This window comes from Protomyctophum parallelum (assembly GCF_964188405.1).
Source record: "Protomyctophum parallelum genome assembly, chromosome: 6".
Classification (NCBI taxonomy): Eukaryota; Metazoa; Chordata; class Actinopteri; order Myctophiformes; family Myctophidae; genus Protomyctophum; species Protomyctophum parallelum.
In genome coordinates this window covers 40,614,974-40,640,560 of record NC_139701.1, presented here as the reverse complement: position 1 = coordinate 40,640,560, position 25,587 = coordinate 40,614,974, and the positions used below count along the sequence as shown (strand labels likewise).

The 25,587-nt window shown below is 44.3% G+C and overlaps 1 protein-coding gene across 4 annotated transcripts in view; it reads left to right on the top strand.

The window, feature by feature from the left end:
- Nucleotides 1–25,587, top strand: part of trappc8 (trafficking protein particle complex subunit 8) — a 74,672-nt gene that overhangs the window by 12,488 nt on the left and 36,597 nt on the right. Inside the window, exons 3-16 of one of the 4 annotated variants that reach the window (XM_083767083.1) lie at nucleotides 1,053–1,121; nucleotides 3,490–3,579; nucleotides 4,657–4,831; nucleotides 4,960–5,113; nucleotides 6,488–6,593; nucleotides 10,626–10,960; nucleotides 13,313–13,428; nucleotides 14,392–14,542; nucleotides 17,085–17,191; nucleotides 18,937–19,042; nucleotides 19,927–20,058; nucleotides 21,921–22,145; nucleotides 23,287–23,392; nucleotides 25,292–25,486. In XM_083767083.1, the coding sequence (XP_083623209.1) occupies nucleotides 1,053–1,121; nucleotides 3,490–3,579; nucleotides 4,657–4,831; nucleotides 4,960–5,113; nucleotides 6,488–6,593; nucleotides 10,626–10,960; nucleotides 13,313–13,428; nucleotides 14,392–14,542; nucleotides 17,085–17,191; nucleotides 18,937–19,042; nucleotides 19,927–20,058; nucleotides 21,921–22,145; nucleotides 23,287–23,392; nucleotides 25,292–25,486 (2,067 nt within the window). Of the gene's footprint in view, nucleotides 1–1,037; nucleotides 1,122–3,489; nucleotides 3,580–4,656; nucleotides 4,832–4,959; nucleotides 5,114–6,487; nucleotides 6,594–10,625; nucleotides 10,961–13,312; nucleotides 13,429–14,391; nucleotides 14,543–17,084; nucleotides 17,192–18,936; nucleotides 19,043–19,926; nucleotides 20,059–21,920; nucleotides 22,146–23,286; nucleotides 23,393–25,291; nucleotides 25,487–25,587 lie in introns of all 4 variants that reach the window. The other 3 variants (XM_083767082.1, XM_083767081.1, XM_083767084.1) reach the window with 3 other exon arrangements.

Genomic DNA, 25,587 nt, shown 5'->3' with positions numbered 1-25,587 from the left:
CTCTATAAGTGTTTGTTCAGTAACAGAGGAGTCTCCCTGTCTCACCAGCTCTTTAATAAACAGGAGATCTATTTTCAAGGCGGGATGCCAATTTGATCCAATCTGGATGGGGAACTCGTACAAGGACACATGGGTGAACAAGTGAAATTGGAAGAGGCACGAAGAAATGAGCAGACAAAAGGAGAACTGAAACACTGAAATTGAAACCGACAGGGTTGACACTATGTCTGAGAGGTCATATTCTACTTGTCTAAAGGTCATGCCCACCTGCCCAAAAAGTAAATTGTCCATTATAAATTACAGGTAAATATTTAATTTAAATGGATTGCAATTTCTTTTACACTTATTTTAACACCTTTGACATTTCTCATACCTCAATTTCTATGCCAAATGCCTAGTATATAGCTATGAATATGACTATGGGTTCACACTTTTTATTTTATATTTTTAAGTGTAAAAACAGTGTGAAAAAGTGTGAAAACAGCACATTAACAGCACATTAACAGTGCTCTTATTTATTATTTTACATTCCACAGACCAGAAGACAGTGCTCTCTGCTTTGGCCACGTTCAGGTGTTTAGACCGATATCTCGTGTTGTGTTTATTTCATCCCCTCTCAAACAAGAATTTGCCTGGCAGGGCAACCTGAAACCTGCCCTAAAGTTTCATTTACCTGCCAGGGGCAAGTGAGCAACCCTTAGTGTCACTGCCTGAGCTGATAAATGGGTACTCTACTCTCTCCTATGTGGTTGACAATGGTGACCTGACCTCTGACCCATCTGAAAATGTATTTTCTCAAGAGCTGGATAGACAGGAGAGACTTGTTACTGAACAACCACTTTATATAGCAAAGATTTCTATCGGAGTACAGAGATTTACGCAGAACGTTTTCCGCAAAGAAAATGACGGATTTCACTTCACCCTGCCTTCAACACTTGACCACTAGGGACCTCTCTGATGGCTACTGGAGATGTGGTCTCTAACATTAACACCAGCCCTGGCTCTCTCTTTCCCCCCTCCCTCCCTCACTGGGTCAGATCGCTCCCTTAAAGCTAGCGTGCCCTGGTACGCGGCATGGAGGGACACGCTAACGGAACTGAGCAGCTCCAAGCATTACTCAGGTACTCCTGTCCTCCAGGGGGCGTACAACAACTCCTTTCTCCAAGCTTAGCTCACTTCCTGCACTCTTCTCCTCCCTCCTAGATCCACGTAGCCGTGTTGTTGTCGTCCAGCGCACAGTAAAATCCTCAGTGCTAATTTGACTCTTCGGGGTGTACAAAGGTGGTTCCAGAGACCCCCCGGCAAAATGATTGAACACTCAGGATTTCACTGTGCAGTCTTTCTCTTTTCCTCACTTCTCTTCTGACAAGGTGGTGGTGGGACTCTCTAGAGCCTTAGATTGATTTGTTTTCTATTCTTCTGTGTGCATTTCCTGTGAGTGAAATGTCCGTTGCTTTGAATGCAAAGTGGTGGCTCATGGCATGACAGTAAATATATATATCGGCTTGGGGGAAAAAGACCAAAGCAATTTGTGAACATTAACTCACTTTGAGTCCAAACTACGATCCAGGACTTGATTGGGCCCAAACTGATGTAGCTGACATATAGAACTAAGTGTAAATGGGAGGCAGCTGATATGTGCTGTGTAGCACATATAAATGATAGAATGATGGTGTATTTGTAATGGTCTGTCACTATTATGTAATAAAGATGGAAACGAGAGGAGTTCTAGGTCTAACAATGTAAATCGTTAGACCTATGGTACCCTGGTTAACTAAAGAAAGAAAGCTTAATGACGTGGAGTTTAATTGGATAATGAGATACCCAGACCAATAGGGTCGTAGGGATGCTGTGAGCCACCGTCTTTGCCTCATTTCGGTGTCACTAGACCTTCGACCTTCGTGGTAGAAGTTTTTTTCCATTTATTTACCAAAAAGCTGCGACGCTCTCTCTGCTAACATCTGTTTGTAGTGTAGTGATCATGAATCACATGATCGCCGTTGTCGGAAAGAAACCTCCAATCTCAGTGTTTTAACTTTTCTTTGGGTAAATTAATGCCCTATTTCGTCATACTACAGTGTCACACAAAAAACAGCATATCTACAAGCTCAAAACTTTTCACGAGACAACACATTTTGAGTTTGTATATCGGCTATTTTTAGTTTATTTATATTTATGATCATTTTATCAGAATCCTGAAAACGAACTAGATTTTGACATTAGAGCCGAGGTGTGCAGTGGCACTGCCCTCAAGATTCGATTACGATTGACCAGGTTTCGACTCTACGATGCATCGCGATGCATCACACTTTTCTATATTACTTCACAACATGGCACATTTTTTTATCAGTCAATACAAGCAGTCAGATAACAACATATTTTATTTAGAATTATATATAGTATTTGATTATCGATGGTCGATTATGTCACGTCGTTGCTGCATTGATGCAGATTCGTGCACGGCCGAATCGCGATGCATCGCTGAATGGATTCTTTTTGACGCCACTATATTGGACGTGAGGTTTCCGCCCGACAGCAGCGGTACGTACAGTAGCGGTACGTACAGTAGGTATCCGTGTGAGTCTCGCACACGGAGAGGCAACCAGAGGTGGATTATTTGCTGTCATTTCTCCCTTCTCGGCAGCAGGTGGTGACTCATCTGAACGTCTAGAACACATTGACGTACATTCATAACGTACATAAAATAATGCCGCACTTGATGATGATACTCCAGGGGTCGGCCCCAAAAAACCTGATTGGAGCACCTCGGCGTCACACACAAGCATGGCAGATCTGCATGCTTCTACACGTTGCGTGTAGCGGCACACATAAAGCTTGTTGATCTGCTGCTTTTCATTTCTTTTATATACTAGTCCTTACCTGTTCTGAATATATGAACAGCAAGCCCTGAAGTACTCGATTAAAGATGCTGATGTAAAATATTAAATATGTCTGACATTTCAGTCTCTTTTTCAGCAGTGGAAGGTTTTTATCCTTTCTGATTTTGTCAACTATTTGTGCATAGACAAGCAGCAGCATCGTGCCGTATAATCAATTTTGTTTTTCCCCTCCAATAAATCTCGCTTTCAGCTTTTCTGTGACCTGTGATTATAATAAGATTTTTGTTTTCTTCCCCTTTAAAATTGCAATCACTCTCTGATTCACTTAAATTCATGATTGATGAATTGTCTATGATTGATCGGTGTGTTTCCTCGCATAGCCTGAACTGTTTTGTGATTGTGTGCTTGTGACGGTACAGTACGGTACGGTACAGTACGGTACAGTACAGACGGTACAGTACGGGCTCTTCAGGGATGGTGGGAGTGAGTTAACCTGGAAACCAGACGCCGGCTAGCCGTCTACGTGTCTCTCTGATCTTCTCTCAAGGTGTGTGTGTGTGTGTGTGTGTGTGTGTGTGTGTGTGTGTGTGTGTGTGTGTGTCTGTGTGTGTGTGTGTGTGTGTGTGTGTGTGTGTGTGTGTCTTTCTAGCGAACACGCCGTGGTTCGAGACCTACAGAGAGAGCTTCCTGCAGTCCATGCCCGCGTCGGACCATGAGTTCCTCAACCACTACCTCGCCTGTATCCTTCTGGCATTATGGAGTGACATACAGTAGGCACAGTGAGGCGCACTGCCAATACAAACTAATATTCCCGGTGGGTCGTATATGTGTGTGTGTGTGTGTGTGTGTGAGAGACGGTGCAAAAGTAACTAAATGAAACATACAAAGGATATGAGCTGTGTGAAGTTTGTAAAATCTGTGCTCAGCGTTGTGTGGGGTGTTGGAGATCAACGGTTCTCAAACAATAATTATATTTGAACTGGGGACCATTTCAAATATCGCATCTCCGACAGGGTACGAATACTGAAACTTTACTAAATCTACAGCTTGTCTTCATATGCTACTTGCAGTACACCAGTAGGTGGATAATGCAGAGCTTACACCAATTCACACAATTTTGGCCTTTGACGTGTATACACGTCTTTAGGGCTTTTTTATTGATATATATAAATTATATATTTTGTGTGGGCCTCTCCTTCTGCACCGTATACTCCTTGCCGTTTGGCGCGTGCGCGTTGCCGTTCACTTTCTTGTTTACGGCTCAGAGAGAATGGCTCGTATCTCCTAATTTAGGGAACTGTCCATGGTTTTGACCAGATGGGCAATGTTCTGACTTCAGCATGCCTCTCGTTTGGAATATTGAGAGAGCTTCTAGAGAGACTTTAGCGTGACCTGCGCGAGGCAAGAATGGAACGTTATGCCTCCCAGTTTTGGTGGGGAACGGAAGTGGGGGACCTTTCAGAGTAAAATCTGCCATATCCGCTGGCACTCTGACGCTTATATTTTGAAAGATGCTGGCAGCATCCCTTGTGTTAGCAAATGTGTACGTTCCTTCCATAGAGACGTTTAACCCATTTTGGGGCGGGAACCCCTTTTTGTGTTGGCATTATGTTATGCTTTAGCTATTGAAAAATAGCAGATCTACAAGCTCTGAGCTATTGAGCTTGTAGGTCTGCTATTTTTGAAAAATCTAAGAACGACTGACATAGAAACACAGCTTTTTCAGAAAACTGTCATTTTCAAACAGACATTTTTAGAATCTGAGTCTCATGTTTTTATTTCTGTGTGGAGTCCTTGACTTTGGCGCCCCCCGCAGGCCTCCTGGTGGTGTCGTCCACGGAGGCGGTCCCAGTGGAGCAGTTCCTCAAGCTGTCCCAGGAGCAGCACCGCATCCAGCACAGTGGAGACTACACCAACCCCAAGTGGTTCATCCCCAACACGCTGAAATACTATGTCCTACTTCACGACATGAGCCAGGGAGACGAGCACAGGTACACACACACACACACACACACACACACACACAGTGGACACATATTGTCCGTTTTCCTCCCCTGCTGTAATGAACTCTGAAAGCGACCCGGTATGTGTCTGACTGTCCGTCCGTCCGTCTCTCTAGGGCAGACTCGGTGTACGAGGACATGAAGCAGAGGTACGGCGTCCACAGCTGCTACCTGCTGAAGGTCAACTCACGCACGGCCGCGGCCGGGGCAGACGAGCAGATCCCCGACCCCTGGAGCCAGTATCTCCACAAGAACAACCTCCATAGCCAGGTAACGATCTCCTCCCTGGAGCCAGTATCTCCACAAGAACAACCTCCACAGCCAGGTAACGATCTCCTCCCTCCACATGAATCCGCAAAATAAACTCCATTCATCGAGGAGATAAAAATCCATAGTCGCAGTTCCTGGAGGGCGAACAAACGCTACTCCGACCGGCGGACACACCGTCACGGAACTACCGGCGACTAGGTACAGGCACCGTAGGCTGCATATTGTATTGCATAGCAATACCTCGCAGCCCAGTGCAAATTTCTCACCACAACGCGCAAGAAAAAATAAGAGACTGATCCCTGGAGACTGCCGGAAGATATAGACTACTTCGGGTCAACACAGGGTCAAAATTGACATTGTTTGTATACAATACTCGACGACGCATGCGCGAAGGATGTCTTTCAGTGCTTAAAGCACCGCCTCTGGCGGTCAGCAGGGACGAAATAGAACATGCATTTTAAAACGGCTATTAATATTTAATATCATATTGTCTATGTCCATCAAAGTTATTTCTAATGGTTTGAGCCTCAATCACCACTCTGATATAACCAGGCCTTGTCATTTCTTTCTGGACTTTGAAAGCAGTTTTAGCTGCAATACCACAATGTCCTGAGGTGGTGGGGGTGCTGATATGCAGAATATTTAATATTTGAGTCATTATAATAATGATGCTATAAAAAACCAGATTCGTTTCCATTCCATGCCAGCTTAGAAAATCAACAATGGTGGACATTGTAAACAAAGTGGAAATGCAAATTTGAAACTGAAGACTGAAGGAGGAAATATACAAAGTAGGGTGACATTGATGACATCATGATGAGACCAAAATCAGTTGAGCTGTTCCTGAGAGCAATTTCCATTAAAGCACCTATATGATATGAAAGCCTGACTGTTCAAAATTGGTTATTTGTGGGGAGAGAAAACACATATGGGAGCCCCAAAAACACAAAATAAATTGAAAAAGTTGAATTCTATGTTATAGGTCCTTTAAAGTGGTGTAATCGCTGCTAGGCAGCTTTCCTATTGTAAACAACAGGGACTCAATTTCATCAAAAGATGTCTCATATCCCATTCTGTCCGGTGGATTGCCCGTATGACTTCAAACTGATTAAAAACGTGGATTAAACAATGCAAACATAACTCGGGCAACTCGCGAATCGCAGCGATAGTGTTCTACAATTAATTAATTCTGGCAACTCGTGAATAGTAGTCAAAGTGTTAATGTGAACTCTTGAGGAATCTTTTGGAATTATTTTATTTATCTATGAAATTATTTTGAGAAATGTTTCGAAATTGCTTTTGGGAGTCCTCTGGATAAGGTGCTATTTACACTAAATGCAACATCCCCCCCACCTCCATTTTCGTTGGCTATAGGACACGTACGAGGATCCTGCTTCAGCGCCAGACGCCAACGATGCCACTGCGCTGGAGAATAACGTTGACACGGCTGATGGTGATTGGCCTGAGTCAGCGGAGAAAGGTCGGTGTGCACGTACAGTAGTAGCAGCAGCACTTAAACTGGAAACCAGCACACTTACCTACACATCTGTGCATTTACACACTTAAACTGGAAACCAGCACACTTACCTACACATCTGTGCATTTACACACTTAAACTGGAAACCAGCACACTTACCTACACATCTGTGCATTTACACACTTAAACTGGAAACCAGCACACTTACCTACACATCTGTGCATTTACACACTTAAACTGGAAACCAGCACACTTACCTACACATCTGTGCATTTACACACTTAAACTAGTGGAAACCAGCACTCTTACCTACACATCTGTGCATTTACACACTTAAACTGGAAACCAGCACTCTTACCTACACATCTATGCATTTACACACTTAAACTGGAAACCAGCACACTTACCTACACATCTGTGCATTTACACACTTAAACTGGAAACCAGCACTCTTACCTACACATCTGTGCATTTACACACTTAAACTGGAAACCAACACACTTACCTACACATCTGTGCATTTACACACTTAAACTGGAAACCAGCACTCTTACCTACACATCTGTGCATTTACACACTTAAACTGGAAACCAGCACTCTTACCTACACATCTGTGCATTTACACACTTAAACTGGAAACCAGCACTACCTACACATCTGTGCATTTACACACTTAAACTGGAAACCAGCACTACCTACACATCTGTGCATTTACACACTTAAACTAGTGGAAACCAGCACTCTTACCTACACATCTGTGCATTTACACACTTAAACTGGAAACCAGCACACTTACCTACACATCTGTGCATTTACACACTTAAACTAGTGGAAACCAGCACTCTTACCTACACATCTGTGCATTTACACACTTAAACTGGAAACCAGCACTCTTACCTACACATCTGTGCATTTACACTTAAACTGGAAACCAGCACACTTACCTACACATCTGTGCATTTACACACTTAAACTGGAAACCAGCACACTTACCTACACATCTGTGCATTTACACACTTAAACTGGAAACCAGCACTCTTACCTACACATCTGTGCATTTACACACTTAAACTGGAAACCAGCACACTTACCTACACATCTGTGCATTTACACACTTAAACTAGTGGAAACCAGCACTCTTACCTACACATCTGTGCATTTACACACTTAAACTGGAAACCAGCACTCTTACCTACACATCTGTGCATTTACACACTTAAACTGGAAACCAGCACTCTTACCTACACATCTGTGCATTTACACACTTAAACTGGAAACCAGCACTCTTACCTACACATCTGTGCATTTACACACTTAAACTGGAAACCAGCACTCTTACCTACACATCTGTGCATTTACACACTTCAACTGGAAACCAGCACTCTTACCTACACATCTGTGCATTTACACACTTAAACTGGAAACCAACACACTTACCTACACATCTGTGCATTTACACACTTAAACTGGAAACCAGCACACTTACCTACACATCTGTGCATTTACACACTTAAACTGGAAACCAGCACACTTACCTACACATCTATGCATTTACACACTTAAACTGGAAACCAGCACACTTACCTACACATCTGTGCATTTACACACTTAAACTAGTGGAAACCAGCACTCTTACCTACACATCTGTGCATTTACACACTTAAACTGGAAACCAGCACTCTTACCTACACATCTGTGCATTTACACTTAAACTGGAAACCAGCACACTTACCTACACATCTGTGCATTTACACACTTAAACTGGAAACCAGCACTCTTACCTACACATCTGTGCATTTACACACTTAAACTGGAAACCAGCACTCTTACCTACACATCTGTGCATTTACACACTTAAACTGGAAACCAGCACACTTACCTACACATCTGTGCATTTACACACTTAAACTGGAAACCAGCACACCTACCTACACATCTGTGCATTTACACACTTAAACTGGAAACCAGCACTCTTACCTACACATCTGTGCATTTACACACTTAAACTGGAAACCAGCACACTTACCTACACATCTGTGCATTTACACACTTAAACTGGAAACCAGCACACTTACCTACACATCTGTGCATTTACACACTTAAACTGGAAACCAGCACTCTTACCTACACATCTGTGCATTTACACACTTAAACTGGAAACCAGCACTCTTACCTACACATCTGTGCATTTACACACTTAAACTGGAAACCAGCACTCTTACCTACACATCTGTGCATTTACACACTTAAACTGGAAACCAGCACACTTACCTACACATCTGTGCATTTACACACTTCAACTGGAAACCAGCACTCTTACCTACACATCTGTGCATTTACACACTTAAACTGGAAACCAGCACTCTTACCTACACATCTGTGCATTTACACACTTAAACTGGAAACCAGCACTCTTACCTACACATCTGTGCATTTACACACTTAAACTGGAAACCAGCACTCTTACCTACACATCTGTGCATTTACACACTTAAACTGGAAACCAGCACTCTTACCTACACATCTGTGCATTTACACACTTAATTAAACTGGAAACCAGCACTCTTACCTACACATCTGTGCATTTACACACTTAAACTGGAAACCAGCACACTTACCTACACATCTGTGATTTACACACTTAAACTTGAAACCAGCACTCTTACCTACACATCTGTGCATTTACACACTTAAACTGGAAACCAGCACACTTACCTACACATCTGTGCATTTACACACTTAAACTGGAAACCAGCACTCTTACCTACACATCTGTGCACTTACACACTTAAACTGGAAACCAGCACTCTTACCTACACATCTGTGCATTTACACACTTAAACTGGAAACCAGCACACTTACCTACACATCTGTGCATTTACACACTTAAACTGGAAACCAGCACTCTTACCTACACATCTGTGCATTTACACACTTAAACTGGAAACCAGCACTCTTACCTACACATCTGTGCATTTACACACTTAAACTGGAAACCAGCACTCTTACCTACACATCTGTGCATTTACACTGTGTTTTCTTGTTTTATTTTATTATTTTACTTTGTACAGCACCTTGTAACGGTTGTTTTGAAAGGCGCTCTATAAATAAAATTACCTTACCTTACACGGGGAGTAATGTTGTAGTCGGACTGCACTCCAAGGCAGTGAAAGTGCCTTAGAAGGCTTTGTCGACCGTCTATACGGGCGAGGGTGATAATAGTCACTGCACGTACTCCTACGGGCAGGGTTGGGAATGGGAACCTGAGAGAGTACAAATACATTTTGTACACTCTCAATGAAATTTAAATGTTTGAACTACTGGTATAGTAATTGTACAGAGCGTTGCAGTCCCATGCATTTTTTGCAGTCATTCAGTGTTGATTTTGACAGCACATTTTGATGTAGTTTTTAGTCATAGTCTTTTGAATAAATAAAACTCCATTTAGCTTTAGTCATTTAGTGATCTGGAATGTTTTACTTGTAGTCTAGTTTTAGTTTTGATTAAATCTACAGTTGATAAATCTGCAGTTGATTTAGTCGACTGAAAGGTATTTTAGCTGTGTGCCGAAAACAGCAGATCTACAAGCTAAAGATTGTCTATTTTTGGAGAGTGACACCTGCAAACAATCAAGCATAAATTACATGACTTTTAGTTCTACTGGATCTCTTCTACACCAATCTGAGAATCCCATCGTCAAATATTCGGGAAAACAGCGCCTCCCCTAGTTGACGCGAGGCAACAGTCTGTCTTGAGAGACTACTTCTACACTAGTCCCTCCCAAGTTTTTATTTGTTGACAAAATTGTCAATACATTTAGTCATAGTTTTAGTCATCAAAGCTTCGTTTCATTTTCGTTAGTGAAAATAGGTAGTCGACGAAATGTATTTCTTTGTCATAGTCTTAGTTGGCGACGTGTGTGTGGGGGTGTGTGTGTGTGTGTGTGTGTGTGTGTGTGTGTGTGTGTGTGTGTGTGTGTGTGTGTGTGTGTGTGTGTGTGTGTGCGTGTGCGCGTGTGCGTGTGCGTGTGAACAGACACCACGTTGTCCAACAACACAGACCACAGCCAACCTCTGCAGCTGGGCCCGGTCCCTCTGCAGCTGGGCCCGCTGCAGCTGGGTCCGGTCCCGGGCGATCCCACCTCCCTGGACGCCCTGAGGGTGGCCTCCTCGGAGACCAAGAGAAGCTCGCTTCTCGGGGCTGGTGGTCCTCTGGGGGCGGGGCCTGGGACCACCCCCGGCAGCGGCAGCAGTCACGGGACGTGTCTGACCCTCAACGACCACGACCGCATCAGGCAGTTCATCCAGGAGTTCACCTTCAGAGGCCTGCTGCCTCACGTGGAGAAGAACATCAGGCAGCTCAATGACCAGGTAACCACACCCATCAAGTTATAATTCAGTATTTTAGCCGTGAAGTGAGCGCCCCCTCCAGAGATACTTCCGGGTCCTACTTTTGTGTCGCTTTTGTGTCCCCATAGAGTTATACTGTGACGCTCCGTCGGACTAAATCTGAGACGAAAACGTCCACGAAAGTCTCATTTCACCGCTCTCCTCGCAACAACAAAGCTGCTGCTCTCCCAAATCTGGCTGTGACAGGCCGTCTGCCCCACACGGAATACTATCGCCATTTTATTTTTATTGTGTCAACTAAATTCTCATTAATGCAAACTAGATTCAACATACTCAAGCCTGCACACATTCTAAATATGCCCCTGAAATATTGTACTGAGCAAATAGACTGTTACCACCTTAAATACTAATGACAATAATAGTCTTTATTGTCTCCACATCATATATTTTCTTTGTCATGGACACTTGTACAAAACATTAATAATTCTACTCGAGTTGGAAGCATTAAGACCCATTTTAACCCTCAATGGCTTCCTTTCTGAAAAATAACTGCATTGTAAAAAGATTCACGCGTTTAGATATTCTATTTACAATGAGATGCGGACGGGAGCTGGTGCCACTTGGACCCGGACATAACGTAGCACTACAAAATGACGTCGGACTTACATACTGAATGGATCTAGAGTAGTGGTATCCCAAAATGGGGTCCGGGGACCCCCAGGGGGTATTTGAGGGAGTTCCAGGGGGTCCCCACTCCCCAGCTAAATTAACATTGATTTTACAATATAAATTGGCAGTTTCCAGTGATAGAAATGCCATTAAATAGGGTCTGTGGTCTCTGCGTGACTGGCCCGGAAAACCGTATCAGCTCAAACTGTCACAAACAAGAACGAACAACTTATCACACGGCCCTTATTGTTATCGCTCTACGATTATAGACATTGGGACCTAAATGGTTTCAGATCTCAATCTCAAGCCGCGAACGACGCGCTCTCACTTGACAGTCAACAAAACAGATAAGAGTCTTCGTTCAGGGTTCGCCTCTGCATCACTGGCCAATCAAAAACGCAGACTTCAGAAACGCACAGCAAGAGCCGTGGTCTATCGGAACACACTCTTATTAGTTACCGTGTGGCTGGCTCTGACATGCATGTAACCCGTCATTAAACGTACGTCATGTGATGGCCTTGCAGCCACGTTATGTCTTGTGATGTCTATTTATTCACTGTGTGAGCGGAGAGAGAGAGAGAGAGAGCACGTGCATTCTGCATAATATACGTGCATAATGAAGTATTTATATTATCGTCGGGTGGAGAATACCAAACTCTCCCCGGGCATACACAACACCAAAGTGCCACATCCCAAACGTTTCAGCTCCAGACCCAAAAGATCTCCCCTAGTGACAAAATAATAGCAGATTTATAAGCTTGTAAATCGTCTTTTCCACTTCCGCTTGATCTATTATATAATTACCGGTAGTCTCTTAAGACAGACTGTTAAGAGGTTGCTGTTTGGCCTGGGCCATGGCTCAGTGGTCCAGGCACCGTGGCTGGTAATCCAGTCTGGCAGTGTGCCGCGGGTTCGACTCCCGATCCTGACGGCCTTTACTGCATGTCTTCCCCCACCATCTCTCTCCCCATGTCCTGTCAGCCTACTGTCTGTCCCTCCATAAAATATATAAAATAAAGGCGACAATGGGCTCTCAGATTGTTCTATAATAAACAGCAGTCAGCGATGGACAGAGGAGCCAAAACCCGGCTAGCGGATCCGACGGATCAATATGGCTTTCACTGCACAGTGTTGTGCCAAATGTGGCACAACAAGCACTTAATGCATTTTGTGCAACATAGCAATCCATCGGAGTGTTGTTCAGCACAGCCAGGAATGTTGTTGATACTCCTGAAGACCTGCTAATGATCCTGGCAAGGAATGCAATGAGGATTAATGCCCTGAGAAGGTTGAGAACCACTGAACTATGCCACGCAGACTTCAACACATATTTGTTGCTATTGACGATTATACGCGGGGGGCACTCATGACGAGTATAGGCTCTCGCCAGCACTGCTTCTGTTTCTCCATAGCCATTAGCTTCTGTATTAGCTTTTGGTATTCTATCTATTTTATGATATTTACTGAGGCCTATGTTTCGTGTATGTATCTTATCTATCTGTATCTATTTATTAAGTCTTGTTTTCTTTAATATTTGTCGACTGTGTGGCTGTCACTCACGGGCTCTCATTAGTGTGCCACCGTGTGGTTACATTCTGTATTGTCTGACCCATGTGCTATGATGTTGAACCAGTCCAACAGTTTCTGTCTCTCTCTCTCTCTCTCTCGCTTTCTGTCTCTGTCTCTGTCTGTCTCGTCCTGCAGCTCATCTCCAGGAAGGGTCTGAGCCGCTCTCTGTTCTCTGCCACTAAGAAGTGGTTTGGTGGAGGAAAGGTTCCAGAGAAGAGCATCAGTGAACTGAAGAATACTTCTGGCCTCCTGTAAGCATTCACCCATTAAGACCTGATTCTACAATGTCTTCTAAATCCTGACAGTTTTATGAAAAACCTGTGTTTCCATATCAGTGGTTAGTCGCGACAGGCCAACAGCACACTCATGCAAAGCCCGCCCCCGCTCGTTCATGATTGGCGGAAAGCCCCTCTCTATCCTGATTGGATGAAGGCTGAGCCACCTAGCCAAAAACGAAACCTATGTTTTTTTGACACCCAGGGGTTAACACAATCCCTATTTTTGGCGGAATGCTCTGCCATAAGGAATGTAATAACCTTCCGCTCCTGTCGGAATGCTCCGCTGATTTATATTTTTTCATTATTATTTTGGCTCAGCCTTTCCTTCTTTAGCGATCCTAGACCGGATTGCGCATGCGCACCTCCCATTATACAGGCAGACTAAAAGCGGAATAACTCCTAATAAGCTCTCCATGGTTTGGTCAATTAGCGCGATGTTCGGAGGTCTTTGCTGATTATCCGGTGGTCTAGATGGAAACATTGGTGCTTTCTAGAGCAAGGATGGCTATATTTTAGCTCGCTAGCATTGACGTTATTTATTTAGCATAAGATGGACGCCCACAACATCCGTTTCTGTGCTGTGTGCGCAACCACTAAATCCTCCCCACGGACCGTGGCAGTCAGAAGTTGGATTTGCGTCCAGCAGGTAACCTGTTAACTGGGGACAGGGAGGAACTCCTTATATGGTCAGCACTCTATAGTAGGGAGGATTGTCACAACAAAACAAAAAAAGAAATTATATTTGAATTAGGTGAAATCACTGAATATACCTTTAATCGACTCAATTATTTGTGTGACAATTAATCAATTAATCAACTTAAATGTTGTAATGGTGACAGCCCTGTGTGTCGGTGTCTTGTCTGAACTAATCCCTCTGTTTTCCCCCCTTCCCTGTCGGTCTGTCTGTGTGCGTGCGTGTGACCTTTTGACCCCCAGCTACCCCCCTGAAGCCCCGGAGCTGCAGATCCGTAAGATGGCCGACCTGTGCTTCCTGGTGCAGCACTATGAGCTGGCCTACAGCTGCTACCACACCGCCAAGAAGGACTTCCTGTCTGACCAGGCCATGCTGTACGCCGCCGGTGCCCTGGTGAGAACACGCCACACACAGCACCGCTGTTCATTCTGGTCGCTAAAACTACAAAACCCACTGTTCATTCTGGTCGCTAAAACTACAAAACACACTGTTCATTCTGTTCGCTAAAACTACAAAACACACTGTTCATTCTGTTCGCTAAAACTATGGACAAAAGTGTTGCTCCACTACCTTTTGTCACTGACAGACTTGGTGTTGTGACTTCATATATTGTGAATTACTTGCATGAGAGGGGGAGAGGTGGTGGAGTTAGTTGCTTTAGCAGACAGTTTGAGTCTGCAGTTTGAGTCTGCTTTCCATTGGTTCAATATTTTCGAAACGACACACAGATGTAAAGAGTGTTCAATAGCACTGATTTATGAAGAAAAAAATTTCTAAAACATCAAAAATGTTGTTAGTTTTCCTCCTGACAGCAATATGTTGTTTGCATCATATATTTCAATCCCCGTAGGCTGCTCACATTTTGCATTCACAAAAGTATGCGTTAGTGCCAATTACTCATGTGCTGCGTCTGTGTCTGCTCTGATGTCACTCACTTCACCTCTGCGTTTCCTGCGTGGACCTCTAGTACCGTCTGTCCAACATGAGCACTTGTGCTAATCTACTGTACTACCGTGGGCAAAGAAAAATTTAAAACCTGGCCGGGATGCTGACAGAAAGCAGCGAAACGGTATGCAAAATGCTGTGCAATGTATGTCATTGGTATCCGCTACAAAAGTTGGACACTGTTACTTGAGCCCTTGAAGGGTGTTTGGGTATTTGCCCATGTACAGTATTTGACGACTGTACTTTTTCACAGCAGCGTGAAATATCTTTTATGTGGACACATTGTCTGTCTGTCCCTCCCTCCGCCAGCCCGCCCGCTGTAGTTTTGGTATGACAGGGAACTACTTTGTGATCGTGGAGCAGCCAATAAAGATCAGATAGGCAGGCAGGTTGGCTTGGGCTGCTGGGCAATTGGAAGCCAATTCAAAGTATGCACACGCAGCTTCAATTTGGCTTTATTTAAGTGTGATAAATGATTCCTTGACACGAGTCGACAGAGCCTGTTATCGTATCGCTGAAGTGTAGAATTCATCCATTGATTTAGTTTCATGTTAACGAGTGTGTGGATTCGACGCCGTGAGAGAAGTTGTCACCTGTGAAGTTCTAATAAGGGTTATGGTGACTCACACGCACGCGCGCACACACACACACACACACACACACACAAGCGCACACACATAGGGTGGCCACCTGCAAGACCTCAGAAAGGAGGACACTTTTGCTGGGCTCGCTCCCCCGACCCCCCCCCCCCCCCTCCCAGATCCCCCCCCCCCCCCCCCCATATATTATTATTATTACTACTACTATTGCACCTGATTTTCACCACCATCATCTCCAGCATTATGTCCACAGAGAACATATATTTGCTAATTAAATTAACCTTTTTAAATTATAGGGTACCACAAAGGCCATTCATTTTAGAATCAATTTATTTTATTTCATGTTTAGATATGTTTTATGTTTAATCTCTTTCTTGTGGTTTTTTTTATACAGTTTTATGGTCATCGGTGTGGGACATAGAATGATGCCAGTAGCCTATATGTTCACACAGCCTCCCTTTCTTTATGATGTCGAGTTCCTTGCTCCATTGCTCATTAAATGTAGTTTTTCATTTCGGCATATTTGGTTTGTTTATCTCTGCATTAACTATACTAAAGTGATTGTGAGAGCACAACAAACAAACCGACCATCCCACTGGCAGTGTTGCCCAGTTTTGGAAGAGAACCAAGCAACCATGTCTATGAAAACAAGCCCAAAAGAAGCCTAAAGTCGCTTATAATTAAGCGGACATGGCAACACTCTGAACGTCTCCACTAGCCTCTCTCTTTTTAAGACAGTGTGGCCGGCTCGCTGCGGAGGCGGAGCTGAGCAGCGCTGCGGAGATTTTAATACCCAGGCAGACGACGTAAATGACAGTAAATTACACAAGCACTGTATATCACAAAAAACCGGACAATTATGTGTCCGGCCAGAGGTTGAGGTGGGAGGAGGACAGGTGGGTCTAAAACCGGACTGTCCGGCGTTAAACCGGACGTCTGGCCACCCTACACACACATGGTGTGGTTGTATTGATTGCCGCGATGTCCGTAATGATGCGGCCATGCCTCGTGGCTTTCTGGGTCACTGGAACGTTAAGGTTCTGAAAGACCGCCACGGGAGACGGCAAAATCTATTATTAAAATGTAATATATTATTCCCTTTTAGTTACAGGTGTGTAACCCTGAGAGTGTAAAAATGTGTACACTCTCAAAGTTATGTCCTTGATATTAAAAACTTTGAAAACCACCGGTATTGTAATTTTATAGCAGAAGTACAAGAAAAACAAACAAAAAGAACACGGAATCTATTCCAAATGTGATGGAACCGATTCCAGTCTGTCCGGTTCCAGATCGCGACCCTAACATCTCCCTGTCCTCCTGTGTGTGTGTGTGTGTGTGTGTGTGTGTGTGTGTGTGTGCGCGCGTGCGTGCCCGTCTGTGCCCGTGTGTAGGAAATGGCGGCCGTGGCGGCCTTCCTGCAGGCCGGAGGCGGAGCTCCCAGGCCGTATCCTGCTCACTACATGGACACAGCCATTCAGACCTATAGAGACGTGTGCAAGTAGGTCTCTACAAATATACATATTATAACTGGTTTAGTTTAATGTCATAATTGAATTCCCTACGTAAATGGTATATTTACATTTATATAGTGCTTTTATCCGAGGCACTTTACATAGATTGATTGTGCATTACATTCACCCATTCACACACGAGACCGATGGCAATTAGGGGTTCAGTGTCTTGCTCAAGGACTTTTCGACACTAACTCTGGGGGAGCCCACAGGGTTCGAACCGGGAACCTCGTGGTTCCCATCCGGCCACTCTACTGTAGACTGTAAATAGTACAATTCTTTTTAAGACTGTTTTTAATACTATTTCAATAAACTTCTTTTTAACTTAACATGAAATGTTATCACAAAATCACAACAATTACTTATTCTTATTGTAGGTCAATAATGAATATGAAATGAAATACATCACAACACAGCCTGTCCTTTCTATGTAGGAACATGGTGCTAGCACAGCACTGTGTTTACAGCATGTCTCTATGGGCCGATTCATACTCCTATTTTAGAGCCGAATAAAAGTCGGTTCGGTGCTGAAGAGCCTACAATTTGACGTCATTTGAGGTTCGGGGGGGCGGGTACCGTCCTAAAGTCGGCTCTTCGGTGCTACTGAAAATTTCTGACGAGCCGAAATCATTTCGGCACTACAGCGCCGAAACAGCGGTAAAATAGGAGTATGAATCGGCCCTATGTAGGAACATGGTGCTAGCACAGCGCTGTGTTTACAGCATGTCTCTATGTAGGAACATGGTGCTAGCACAGCGCTGTGTTTACAGCATGTCTCTATGTAGGAACATGGTGCTAGCACAGCGTGTCTCTATGTAGGAACATGGTGCTAGCACAGCGTGTCTCTATGTAGGAACATGGTGCTAGCACAGCGTGTCTCTATGTAGGAACATGGTGCTAGCACAGCGTGTCTCTATGTAGGAACATGGTGCTAGCACAGCGTGTCTCTATGTAGGAACATGGTGCTAGCACAGCGTGTCTCTATGTAGGAACATGGTGCTAGCACAGCGCTGTGTTTACAGCATGTCTCTATGTAGGAACATGGTGCTAGCACAGCATGTCTCTATGTAGGAACATGGTGCTAGCACAGCGTGTCTATGTAGGAACATGGTGCTAGCACAGCGCTGTGTTTACAGCATGTCTCTATGTAGGAACATGGTGCTAGCGGAGCGCTGTGTTTACAGCATGTCTCTATGTAGGAACATGGTGCTAGCACAGCGCTGTGTTTACAGCATGTCTCTATGTAGGAACATGGTGCTAGCACAGCGGTGTGTTTACAGCATGTCTCTATGTAGGAACATGGTGCTAGCACAGCACTGTGTTTACAGCATGTCTCTATGTAGGAACATGGTGCTAGCACAGCGCTGTGTTTACAGCATGTCTATGTAGGAACATGGTGCTAGCACAGCGCTGTGTTTACAGCATGTCTCTATGTAGGAACATGGTGCTAGCACAGCGCTGTGTTTACAGCATGTCTCTATGTAGGAACATGGTGCTAGCACAGCGCTGTGTTTACAGCATGTCTCTATGTAGGAACATGGTGCTAGCGGAGCGCTGTGTTTACAGCATGTCTCTATGTAGGAACATGGTGCTAGCACAGCGCTGTGTTTACAGCATGTCTCTATGTAGGAACATGGTGCTAGCACAGCGCTGTGTTTACAGCATGTCTCTATGTAGGAACATGGTGCTAGCGGAGCGCTGTGTTTACAGCCTGTCTCTTCTCTCTATGTAGGAACATGGTGCTAGCGGAGCGCTGTGCGTTGCTCAGCGCTGAAGTATTGAAGAGTCAGGGGAAGTACTCTGATGCTGCTACCCTCCTCATCAAGATGACCAGCGAGGTGGGACTTTTACTTAAAGGGATTGTGACATTAAAAAAAAGGTTTTGGAATTGTTCTTGTTTTTTTTTGGTTTTCTAATCTCAATTGCACCCAAAAAACATGAACTTTTAACATTCAGTAGATTTTCTGTGATCTGGGGTTTTCTGGCTCAAACAGGTGCCGGCAGTAAGTGACATCACTTACTGCAAATCCCATATATGTCAATGGGATTTGCCAGCAGATGTCACTGTTTCACTGTGTTGCCTGTTTTCATTGTAGCTCAAAAGGCCCAAAAAAGAAAACTTCAGACCACAGAAAATCCACTGAATGTTCAAAGTTCAGGTTTTTATTTTTTTGAAAATGAATGTCATAAAACCTTTAACTTGTTTCTTTTTTTTAAATGTTTTTCTTTTTTTTTGCATTCACGTTTATTTAATATTTTTTATAGACAGACAGTAGGCTGACAGGAAATGGGGGAGAGAGATGGGGGGGGGGTGACATGCAGTGAGGGCCGTCGGGATCAGGAGTCGAACCCATGGCACACTGCCAGCCTCGGACCACCGGCCAAGGTGCCTGGACCGCTGAGCCACGGCCCAGGCCCCCCATTGCCCCCCCCCCCCTTTACTCTGACAGTAGACAAATATAGCTTCTATACAAGAGGCGGGTTACATATGTTGGTGAACCAATAGGGAGCCGGCGTAGGTTTGAATCCGCCACTCTAGTCCTTGGAAAGCTTGGGTACTTTCAGGCTAAAAATCAACTACAATTATTAAACGTAAACGTATGTCTTGTAATAAGCTCACCTGCTAGTATGACGGCTGCGTTTGCAGAGTTAACTGTTCCTAACAGTAGTTGAACTGTGTGTGTGTGTGTGTGTGTGTGTGTGTGTGTGTGTGTGCTGTCAGGACTCAGACCTGCGCAGTGCTCTGCTGTTGGAGCAGGCAGCACACTGCTTCATCAACATGAGGAATCCGATGGTGCGGAAGTTTGCCTTCCACATGATCCTGGCCGGGCACCGCTTCAGCAAGGCAGGACAGGTAGGCTCCTTGCAATGTGTCCAATATGTCCAGTCAAAGTGTCCATTTCACAGGGGAAATGCAATCGCCAATGGCAGTTAGTACATTGTCAGACATTTAAAATGAACAACAACGACAACAAAGGTTGTGAGCCATGTTGATCATCTAATACCCAATGTTCCCTGGTTTAAATTGCGTGAAGAAAAAGAAAAAAATACAGCTCTGAACTGTTTTGGAAATGGTACGTTAGGAGATAATAGGCTGGCCTGATGACAGAGAAGATGCTCTTTCAGTCTCTGATCCGTGAAGGTCAGTGAAGTTGAACAGCTTTGTTGTTCCAAGGCGGCTTTAGCCAGGAGGCACCAAAGACAAAAACATCCTCAAACCATCTGACACATCCGTATAATTAAGCTTTTTATTCGTCCACTCAGTCCTGTGATACGTCCATATCACACCGGGGCTCCACCGGGCACGTCACTGTCAGGGAATGTTCCCTTTTTAATCAATGAAGGGTGGCTCCACTGCCCGCGTTGCGTGACTGCATTAAAATTGCCCCGGTTCGTTTTTTTTTTCGTTTTTTTTTTAAGATATTTTTTTGCGGCTTACGCCTTTTATTAGTTTTTTTGAAGGGACAGACAGTAGGCTGACAGGAAACGGGAGAGAGATGGGGGGATGACATGCAGTAAAGGCCGTGTCGGGCTCGGGAGTCGAACCCGCGGCACACTGCGACTGGATTACCAGTCGGGTGCCCAGACGGTTACGCCACCGCCTGGGCCTCCCGGTTCGTTTTTTGACGCACGCGACGGAGACGCAACGCGCCCGGTGGAGCCCCGGTGTCAGCATGTGTCTTCCACTCTGGGCTGTTTTAGAATCGGATTACCTTTTCTACATGCTCTTTCATGCGCTAGGAGTGTTTGGTTTAGACAAACATGTAGAACAAAGATGCAGTTGTCTATGCAAAACCAATTATAATACTCCCAAATTATTGGGAGCAATAGTAAGGAGTTGTGTACTTTGACATGAATATGTACAGTATATTATATGTGTCCAACTCTTAACTATTTCAGGGGTTTGCAACTGGTTTTTATCCAGGGACTACCATCCTGAACCAGCTCAGTAGCCTAGTGGTTAGAGTGTCCGCCCTGAGACTGGCCGGGTCATACCAAAGACTCAAAAAATTGGACCCTGCTTGACCATGCTTGACAATCAGCATCAAGGGTTGGATTGGGGGTAAGTCCCTGCGACATACTAGCGTCATGTCCAGGGGGTGTACTTGTACATCAAGCTGCCTCACGCTACAGAAACAGGAGATAGGCTCCTGCCCTATGGGCCTCATGGCTCGGCAAGGCTACTTACTTTTACCATCCTGAATAAGAGCAACCTGGGGACCACCACCATTGTGTCGGAGTGGTTCCATCATAGACCCACATCATAGTGATGGGGGTTCATGCACCATTCCATGGGTTGAGATTAGTTTAGTTTAGTCTTTTCTTCCTTTTCAAATCATTTTTATTACCAGTAAAGAAATCCATTGGCAAAACAAAAGGAAAAATAGGGATATCATTTGGCCAACATTGTGGTTGAATACAGCCCACATTTGAATGCATCAACTATTTGCAAGTACTCCTCAACACCTCAAGTCCTGTTTCAAAATATTATTATTCACATGCAGACAAGAAACCAAAATGGCTTTACTCACCTCATGAAGCCTTGAATTTATGGATAGTTAAAGGCTCAGGGTTAAATTATGTTTTCTGTCCCACCAATAACGCCCTCTCCATCTGTGTGTGTGTCCGTGTCCGTGTCCGTGTGTGTGTCTGTGTCCATGTGTGTGTGTGTGTGTATGTGTGTCCGTGTCCGTGTGTCTGTGGGTGTTCTTCCAGAAGAGACACGCGCTGCGCTGCTACTGCCAGGCCATGCAGGTGTACAAGGGCAAGGGCTGGTCACTGGCCGAGGACCACATCAACTTCACCATCGGCCGCCAGTCCTTCACGCTGCGGCAGCCCGACAACGCTGTGTCTGCCTTCAGGCACATCCTGACCAACGACAGCCAGCAGACCGCCACGCAGCAGGGTGCCTTCCTCCGGGAGTACCTCTACGTGTACAAGGTGAGCCCCTCCCCCTCATCCCAGAGTACCTGCTGGGGTCTGTTACTCTTGTTTTTCTTTTAGTTTTTTGTTACGTTAGATAGATGGATTTTATTTCGGTCCATAAAATGAAAAACATACATTAAAATCCACTAATAACTAGTGGTACTGAAAAGGGGAAGGCAGAAGCCGAGGCTTATTGCGCCTACCCTTATTTGAACATAACTCAAATCACACTAAGCGAGAGAGAATAATATAGACATAGATTACATCAAATAAAATAAAACTATAAGGTTCTAGCCATTGATTGTGAGAAATCTAAGAAATCTAAGCCGGGCTTAGATTTGGCCTATATTATGAAAAAAAACCTTGTAGGTGGTTGTACTGTTAAGTAGCTTGAAAAATAACCATATTAAAAAACCAACATGAAAAAAAGCTGTGATAATATATTGTGTATCGTGTGATACTGCTTAAAAAATAATCATGATTTTCATGATATTTTTGCATATCGCCCACCCCTAAGAGGGTGTGATCCTCCAGATGTTACATAGTGTCGATCTATAGTTTAGATTCTAAACTTTAGGTTCCTTTAGAGTCTAGAGTAGGAACTACTAGCTCATGTTCTATGGCAGTGTTTAACAGGCGGGTAATGAAATGACCAGCAGAGGGCAGCATTTCCCAAGGAAGAGCAGGTGCTCTAGATTGTCTGGAGCAGGGGTCTTCAACATTTTTCAGACCCCTTAGCTGAAAGAGAGATGAAGCAGGGACCCCTTGGCTGAGAGAGAGAGATGAATATAGCGCCGTCCATGGCAGCTGTGGTAACTGCATTTGTAACTGTATTCTGCTGTTCACCGTAACAAATTCCTAACATGTCTTACATGTATGGCAATAAAGGCTTCTGATTCTGATTCTGATTCTGAAGCAGGGACCCCTTAGCTGAGAGAGAGAGATTAGTTTGTCTTTTTTCTGTTGTAATAAGCTCACCTGCTAGTATGATGGCTGCGGTTGCAGAATTACGTGGTATGTTCCTAACAGTAGTTGAACTGTGTGTGTGTGTGTGTGTGTGTGTGTGTGTGTGTGTGTGTGTGTGTGTGTGTGTGTGTGTGTGTGTGTGTGTGTGTGTGTGTGTGTGTGTGTGTGCGCATGTACGTGCATGTTTCAGAGTGTAACAGGTGGCTCTGAACAGGTTCTGCCCCAGCTGCCTCTGCCTTGCATTCACAGCTCGGCCACCAGGGTGTACTTTGGTCACGAACGCTGCCTCGCAGAGGGTAAGGCACACACACACACACACACACACACACACACACACACACACACACACACACACACACACACTCTTTGAGAACCACCACTGTAGAGGAGACAGACGGTACTACAGCCATCCTTTGATGCTTTTCCCGCTCTTCATTTAAGCAATATTACAAGAGAGGGTGTTGTTTAACGTGATTATTGCTACGACAGTGGTGCGGTAGGGGAACGAGACGAAGTCGAGTTCCGCAATCATCACTGAAGTGGCAATAATCACGTTAAACAACACCCTCAACTCAAGTGTCACTCGTAGTGTCACTACGACCACAAATGTCCAAAGAAACTAGCTAGCCTAGCCACCGAGTTTGCTAGCGCTCTGGGAGAACAGAGCAGCTGAATTCTTTGTTTTGATTTGGTGGTGAACAGTGCTGGTTAAACCACCGGCTAGAAGGCTGTTTGAACCAATCAGATTGCTTCCTCTTAACGACCTGTTGTAGAATTGTGGTTCTCAAACATTTTTTCAAGTATTTGGCCTTGCAGCTGCAAAGAGCTTGTTAATTAATGGCTGAGACCGAACTGTACTACTGACTGAACTATATTCTACACTGTATTCATTTCACTCAGAATGTCACACTGGACCCTATAATATTGCATCATTCCACATTTGCACATACTGTACACCAGTGGTCTTCAACTTTTTTCATATCGAGGTCCATCATTTATTCTTGTTTGAGCCACAAACCACCATTTGATGAGATTTAGCCTTTCAGACCCAAAACCTTTTTGTAATAAGGTTTTGTCCACAATTCCATGCTGTATTGATGTTGGTACCATTAGGAGAGATAACAGGCAAACGTTGATCAAAATAACAATTCTTCTACATTCTCTAATTGTGTAGAATTCTGGTCAATTAAGTAATGCAAATGTTTAACAATAATTTAACTCTTTTGAGTGTAAAATGTAAGTGTCCATTTGGTTTCCATTTGCTCTTAATGTTTACGCTTTTTTACGCTTTTTACGCTCTCAAGAGTTAAAGATCGATTAAGTTTGGTTACCAACTCTCTATCATTTAGCTGTCCCTCAAGGACCACTGGCTGAAAACCTCTGCTGTACTCCCTTACATTTCCAGTATCAATACCTATCCATCCATAGGCATATTGAATCAATATTTGAAATGTTCTATTCCGTTCCTTTGTACAGTACAGTATATCAATAATAGAGTATTTTCTTTCCTTCATATAATCTATAATCTACTATATATAATGAATATTCTTAACTTGTACTATATATACTTTTTGTACCTCGTGACATCGCTACATCAATGTCAGAAACGACAAGTAAGCGCGTGTGTGTACTGCGTGTGTACTGCGTGTGTACAGCGTGTGTACTGCGTGTGTACTGCATGTGTACTGCGTGTGTACTGCGTGTGTACTGCGTGTGTACTGCATGTGTACTGCGTGTGTACTGCGTGTGTACTGCATGTGTACTGCGTGTGACCTCTTCTCCTGACCAGCGTGCTTCTTTTCCGTCCATGTGACACACTGTTCGTGTGAAATAATGGCCTCTTTTAACCCATTTAGACCTAAGTTTGATTCTACAAATGTCTTCTAAATTATGACAGTTTTCTGTAAAACCTCATGTTTCTATGTCAGTGGTTTTCAACCTTTTTCATGTCAAGGACCCCCAATATGCCGACCCCAATCTGAAAATATGTTTTTCCAGGGACCCCCCCAGAAGCAAAGATTTGAGTTAAAAACGTTTGTTCTGAAAAAAACATATATTCCAATTTTGCGCCACATTTTCACGATTTAAAAAACAATAGCAGACCTACAAGTGCTTATGGGCCATGCTCTTCTCAAATACATATATTTTCCATTTCCGAGTGCTCTCTCTCATCTGATTGGTGGATTGCGTTGCAGGCGAGAAGCAGGCGGCCACTCACGTGTCGTTAGACCAGGAGTACGACCGCGACCTGGCCGTCATGTGGCGCCACCTGGAGGAGCAGGCGGTGGCCGCCTCCCACCGGGGCGTGGTCCCCGCCACCTTCCAGCCAACCCAGTGCTGCCTGAACAGCCAGACGGACAACCTGCGCTACCCATTGGCTGTGGTGGAAGGTAAGAACCAGAACCACTCAGTGTAAGTCAGTCGTTCTCCCAAATAGATGTGTGATTGGCCGCGGACCCTCATCTGAAAAGGTCTTGTGCCAGGGAAGAGG